This window comes from Petaurus breviceps, unplaced genomic scaffold, assembly GCF_028583685.1.
Source record: "Petaurus breviceps papuanus isolate PSGF00001 unplaced genomic scaffold, PetGlider_PUasm1.0 90601, whole genome shotgun sequence".
In the NCBI taxonomy this organism is placed as follows: domain Eukaryota; kingdom Metazoa; phylum Chordata; class Mammalia; order Diprotodontia; family Petauridae; genus Petaurus; species Petaurus breviceps.
The window spans coordinates 4,262,125-4,268,446 of NW_027187282.1; the positions used below are offsets into that span (position 1 = coordinate 4,262,125).

A 6,322-nucleotide genomic window follows, 5' to 3' on the forward strand; every position below is an offset into this window, starting at 1 on the left:
GTGTGTGTGTGTGTGTGTGTGTGTGTGTGTGTGTGTGTGTGTGTGGGTGTGTGTGTGGTGTGTGTGGTGTGTGTGCTCGCCCCCAGGATACATATGGGCCCCAGGGGACATGCACCCGCCCATGTGTTGCTTGGTGCCACTTCATTTATGGACAGGTCAGGACCAGCCCAGCCCTCATGTGGGTAGCAGGATATGAATGCTGAGGCACAGAATCTAGAGGATTCTTGTCCCCCTCCAATACTGAGTCTCTCTGCTCTTTTTGACTTGTGCCTCTGACTAAGATGCATGACCTGGAACAAGTCAATCCTTGGCTCTGTGCCTCAGTTTCTCCATCTATAAAATAGAAGTGGGGAGAAAGGGAAAACCTCCCTATCTGAGGCCCCTTCCAGTTCTGTCTCTGTTTGGCCCCACCTTGCCCCGGATGAAGGGAAAGTCAAAGTCTCACCTGTTTGGGGACTTGTGGGGGCCAGGCCCTCAGTTCCATGTAGAGGCCCTTTCTTTGAAGGCTGCCGTCCTCCTGTTGGAGGTCCTGGAGCTGGGATCTTGACTGTGGCCAGGATGGAGGAAGGTGTCGGTGAAGTATGGATTTCTAATGACCCTCCACACCCCTTCTGTGGGCAAAGAAGCTGTGGAGCCCTAGCACATGGATCTCTGAAGGCACCTGTCCCCCTGCTCTCTCCCTTCCCTCACCCAGGGCCACTCACCTCAAGCTTGTGACTCCTCTTTTCCTCCACTGGCAAATATCTTTGGGTCAGACAGGCTACAGGGTAGAGAGGAATAGACAAGCACCTCCTCTGCTTCTGGGGGAATCCAGACTAGGTTTTGGGGGGTGAGGGGGACTGCAAATATGGGACAGCACAAGAGTCTGGAGAGCACAGCCAGAGGAGACAGAGAAGGTGGTGGCAACAGCAGGGGACATATGTGGACACACTCACACAGACACACACAAGTTGAGGACTGGAAAAGAGCTTATAGATCACTGAATCCCCATCCTTCTCCATTTGCCAGAGCCAGAGGAGGAAACTGAGGCCTAAAGAGAAGGGACTTGTCTGAGGTCACACAAGCACATACACAAAGACATTTGAATCCAGAGGCAAGGGGCAGCAAAGAGAGAACATGGGTGGGGGCCAAACCCCTATGGCTTGAGCTCTCAGGATGTGAGGATGATTCTGTTCTTCCTTGGGAGGGGAGCAGCAGTTAGGGGCCCCTGCTCTAGACTAGGCACTGTGCTGGAGACAAGGGGAGAGGCATCCTGAGGCTAGCTGGGAAAGGCTAGCTCCCAGGTAGCAGAGAAATGTGGGCAATCTGCAGGTCAGAGGAGGTCCGAGCAGAAAGGTGGAGATGAGGCCAGTCAGGGCAAGCATCCCAAAGGAAGAGGGCTTGGAGGAGAAAGCAGAGGCCTCAAGAGAAGGGACCTGTCCAAGGTCACACAGCTAGGGTTTTAAGGATTAGTGGAATGAAAAGAGGAGGGCCAAGGATATGGGATAAGAGGACCAGAGAAGTTGGGCTGGAAAGGGTCTCAAAGATTATCTAGTCAAACCCTCTTCTTTGAAAGAGGGGAAACTGTGGTCTGGGGAGGAAAAAATTACTTCCCCAAGATTACAGTTAGTGAGAGGCTTTGAAGTGAGATCTTCTTCAACCAGAACTCTGACTTTTCATTGAGAAATGGAAGAAAGGGTGAGTGAAGAAGGAACCTGGTGATTGGGTAGAGAGGGTGGAAGCATTGTGGAGTCTCTCACCTCTCCAGCTGCAACCCAGGGTCAGGGCTTCTCCAGGCTTCTGGCTACTGGTGGCCCTGAAGCTGCAGTTCTCTGTTGGGGGGTGAGGGAAGGGATAGGGCTCATTGGGAGCTCAATGGGAGAGGGGGTTGGGGGCAAGAGAAGCAGTCCTCCATCTCCCCCTAGAAGCCTGGGGGTCCTAGGGAAAGCAGTGCCCATACACGTGCCCAGGCCTGGAAGCCCCTGGGGAACAGCTAAGCTGGAATTCCTGTCCTCATAAGGAAACAGCCTCATTTTGGCTTAGGGAGAAAGGAGTTGTTTATACTACCCAAGGGAACAGTGAACAGTGAGTCAGTCCTTGCCTATAGAGGTGGGGATGGAGGGGGAGACAGAAACACACACACACACACACACACACACACATACACACACACCCCTTCTCTCGAGCAGTCTTACCATGTGTTAGCTCCAGGGTGCTGGCTCCTTCAGGGACCTGGGGAGATAACATGGGATCAAGCCTGGGGAAGAGAGGGACAATGTTCTTCCCCTCAACAGTGGATGGTGTACAGGGAAGTTTGGTGGGGTGTGGGGAAGCAGCAAAGGATTCACATTCCTCCAAGGCCTAAGACAAGGGAAGAGGGGGGATGGGGCACCTGGTTGTTTTAGGGTCTGGGGAAGGGTCAGGACAGGGATACTCACCTGTCCTTTTAGCTCCAGATTTGGGTAGAGCTGCTTTCTTTGGCAGACATTAGTAGGACTAGAGGTTGGCAGGCCTCCCCATACTTCAGCACCAATTTCCCCCTTCTCTCTGGGATACCATACTGTTCCCCAAAGGGGCTCCCCAAATGGCTCTGAGCCTCCCTTCTCACCCAACTTGACCTCTTCAGGGACTTGCCCCAAGACAGCCTCTGTCTCTTGGGTGCTGATGTGGGGCTCCCCATGACTGCCCTGACTGGCCAAGGGCTGAGGGCGCTCTGGGACTACCACACTTCCAAAGGCTCCTAGAGCTGACTCTGAGCTGCCCCAGGCTGCTGCAGCAGCAGCAGCTGCTGCTGCCTTGGCCTTGGCCTTGGCCTCCAGCTGGTCCAGGTGGAGCTGAAGCCTGCACTGCAACTCCAGCCCCAGGGCCATGGCTTGGATAGCCTCACTCTCCTCATCCTCCTCTGCTGACCCAGGGATGCTCAGAGCCTCATCCTCCTGCAGGCAGTAGGCCCCTACTTCTGCCCCTCCAGGGCCCCACATTTTTGACTCCTGGGGAGCTCCCTTCTCGGGGACAGTGGCTCTGGCTTCCCCTTGGTGGGAGAGCAGGGCACTCCCAAGGGTGGAGTCCATTGACCTTTCTGCTGTTTTTTTTCCATCTTCCTTCTTGGTCACCTCCTCCATTTTCTTTTCTTTTTTTTTTTCTCACAGTTCAGAAGCGCACAGTTGCAGGAACCCAATCTGGCCTGAGAAGAGTCTTTTCTGTCCCTGGGAGATGAGATGGGGAAGAAGGGAATAAGCATTTATATGGTACCTACTGTGTGCCAGGAGGCAGCTAGGTGGTAAAGTAGATAGAGTGCTGGGCCTGGAGTTGGGAACTTAAATCTGGCCTCAGGTATTTCCTAGCTCTGTGACCCTGGACAAGTCACTTCACTTATTTGCCTCAATTTCAATTAAAATGAGCTGGAGAAGGAAATGGCAAACTACTCCAATATCTCTGCCAAGAAAACCCCAGATGAAGTCATGAAGAGTCAGACATGACCGAAACTGAACCACAATAAACTGTATGCCAGGGACTATATCGAGTGCTTTTGACAAATATTCTATCATTTGATTCCCACAACCACCCTGGGAAGTAGGTGTTAGCCCCATTTTACAGTTGGGGAAACCAAGGCAGGCAGAGGAGAAGTGAGTTGCCCAGGGACACACAGATCTTAAGTATTTGAGGCTACATTTGAACTCAGGTCCTCTTGACTCCAGGTCCGGGGTTCTATCCAGCTGCTCCTACTCAGAGAAAGCCAGGTGCTTCTCCTAGGTCACATGGCTAGTCATTGGTCAATAGCCAGTGCCAAAGCCCTGGTCTCAGTAGAACATAAGTTCCTTGAGGGCAGGTACTGTTTCATCATTCATATTTGAATCTGAAGTGTTTAGTACAGTGCCTGGCACATAGTAGGAGCTTAATGTTTATTGACTGATTCTTTACTGTATCCTTGGAACCTAGGACAGAGCCTGAGACATAGGTCCTTAAACTAGATCCCCTCAATTTGCTAGGAGCTTTCTGGCTTTTTCTCCAGTGTGGGGACCATGTTTCTGTCCCCTCTGTACTCCCACCTTGCAGTCCCAATGCAAAGTACTAATTTGGTACTGGCTGGGAACTGTGAGGCCGGAGTATCAGTGACTCTCTCCTTGACCTCACCTGGGCAGAAGAATTTACAGTGTAGATACACAAAGGTATTTGCACACATCATCCTTATTACACAGCGAGCTCCTTAAGGGTAGGGACTGTCTTTTGTCTTTGTATCCTCATCACTTAGCACAGGGCCTGACAAGCGTTAGAGGCTTGATAAAAACCCGAGGACCGACTGGGATGAGAGGAGGGGCCAGGAGCTGGGGGAAGAGGTAGCAGAGTCATAACCGTAACCATGTGGCCCTCCTCCTTCCCCACCCTGTGGTTTTGGGTGGTAACCAGCTCAGAGGCTTCGGCCTGTGTGACACGAACAAAGTGTCCCAGAGCCTCCTCAGCTCTGCTAACCACAAGCCTGGGTGCTGCTGCACCGAGAAAGGAGGGCAGCCAGAACCCGGATGGGGAACTGTCCCCAACCCCGGGCTTGTACCAGCCATGGGCTGGGCACCAGGGAGCCATGACCCTGCCCACCTGAGGGCTCTAGCATGGCAGACAAGGACAGGCACAGACCGGGGCCTCGAAGGCCACATAGGCTTAGCTGGGCGGGGGACCTAGGAGGCCTGGCGGGCCTGGGATGGCGGGGTCCGAGTGGCTGCTTCTCTGGGGGGTGGGGGGCGTGGCCGTGCACTGGTTCATCTGGGGGGAGGTGTCGCACAAGTGCTTCCTTCCTGATCCATCTCGTAACCCCAACCCCACCTCAGGTGCTCGACGGCGGGGCGCACGCCCCTCCCCCACAGTCCAGCCTAGTCTAGCCCCACCCGGCCTCACGATCCCTAATCAGCTCTTGCCCCGCGGCCGCCCGGTAACATGCTCTCAGCCAATCGCCTGAAAGCTGGGGCCAAAGGCTATTGGCCATTCTTAGCTGGGCCAATCAGCACTTCTCGCTTATATGTCAGCCAATCACAGCTCAGCTTTGCGGTAGTTGCCAGGCTCATTATGCCCTCAGGTGACGTCACCGCAACCAGTGCAAGCTTTTGGGGGGCTAGAGCGGTGGGGGAAGGGGGGTTGGGAATAGAGAGAATGAAAGAGGGATCCAGTGTTCTCCATGGCAGCCTTAGTGGCGGGGAACCCTCCCCCGACAAAAATGTGGAAGGGCTGGGAGGGGAGGAGGGGCTGCAGGCGGCCCCCCACAGCTGCCCCCGCTTCCCACCCTTAGCTCAGTACAGACACAGAGGCGGGATGAGGGACTCCCCCTTGGAGAGTTGGGAAGGCCTCACTTTACAGAGAGGGAAACTGAGGCCCAGCGAGGTTAGGTGACTTACCCAAGGTCACACGGATGGTAGAGACAGGCTCCAAAGCTGGGTCCTCTCACTGTAGTAGAGCCAACTAGAGAATCGGATGCGGCAATAATAGTTACAGAGAGAGGGTTCGATGGAGAGAGAAGGGGGAGAGAGAGGGAATGAGATAAGGAGGATGTGATGAGAGACGGAAAATGAGGGCGCCGCGGTTACGGCTGCGGCGGCATCGGCAAGAAAGGGACCCAGCGAGATAAGGTACGGGCTGGGCACTGATAAGGCAGTGGAGAGAAAGAGAGAGGCGACTCGGGAAGAGCGCCGCTTCTGGTCATGTTTGGGACTGACAGCCTTCCGAACGGGGAGAGGGGCTAGTCCTCACCCTTAGCCCGGTCCGCCCCCCTCCACCCCCCCAAACCGGGAAAAGTACCTAGGAGGGAGGCGTGGGGCCAGATAAAAGGGCTGGGTCCGCCAGGCTGCGGCGCCTCCGAATGTGGGGGAGGGGGTGTTTGAGAACATCCCCGGCCCTGGCGGGAGCCTGGCCCTTTTCTTCCTCCTCCTCGAGCAACAAGCATTTATTAAATGCCTACTATGTACCGAACACTTGTGTTCAATTGAGGGAGACAAGGGGAGGCAAAAACAGGGTCCCTGCTCCCAAAAGGGAGACACCATGTCAACAACCACCTAGAAACAAGATATAAATGGGATAAAGAGGAAATAATCAACAGAGCTATTAAAATGGGGAATTGTAAAGGCTTCCTGTAGAACATCGAATTTTAGCGAGATCTGTAAGCCTTTAAGCATCTTTAATCAGGGAAGGTGAGGAGGTGAGGAGGGAGAGAAATAGAGGCAAGGAGAGAAAACATCCTTGCGAAACGTCAGGAGATAAAGCATTTTGCTCAGAGAACAGCACTATGGTCACTGGGTTGCAAGTCCGTGTGGGGGTGCGGATATTCCCCTGAAGGCTCCTCCTCCTCCTCCCCCTTCCA

At 54.1% G+C, this 6,322-nt stretch overlaps 1 protein-coding gene and 1 long non-coding RNA gene across 3 annotated transcripts in view; one reads left to right on the top strand and one right to left on the bottom strand.

Annotated features, from left to right (window-relative positions):
- LOC138142686 (uncharacterized) overlaps nucleotides 1-3,498 on the top strand; it is a 7,476-nt gene extending 3,978 nt beyond the window's left edge. For both annotated transcript variants that reach the window (XR_011163512.1, XR_011163511.1), the window contains exon 5: nucleotides 3,129-3,498. This is a non-coding gene — a long non-coding RNA (uncharacterized lncRNA). The remainder of the gene's footprint in view (nucleotides 1-3,128) is intronic.
- Nucleotides 1-6,155, bottom strand: part of LOC138142685 (uncharacterized) — a 6,804-nt gene extending 649 nt beyond the window's left edge. Inside the window, exons 1-5 of the mRNA XM_069063798.1 lie at nucleotides 5,364-6,155; nucleotides 2,418-3,185; nucleotides 2,175-2,211; nucleotides 1,740-1,811; nucleotides 446-547 (exon numbers count right to left, since the gene is read on the bottom strand). Of these exons, the coding sequence (XP_068919899.1) occupies nucleotides 446-547; nucleotides 1,740-1,811; nucleotides 2,175-2,211; nucleotides 2,418-3,101 (895 nt within the window). The 5' untranslated portion in view covers nucleotides 3,102-3,185; nucleotides 5,364-6,155. The remainder of the gene's footprint in view (nucleotides 1-445; nucleotides 548-1,739; nucleotides 1,812-2,174; nucleotides 2,212-2,417; nucleotides 3,186-5,363) is intronic.
- Between the last annotated feature and the right edge of the window lie 167 nt (nucleotides 6,156-6,322).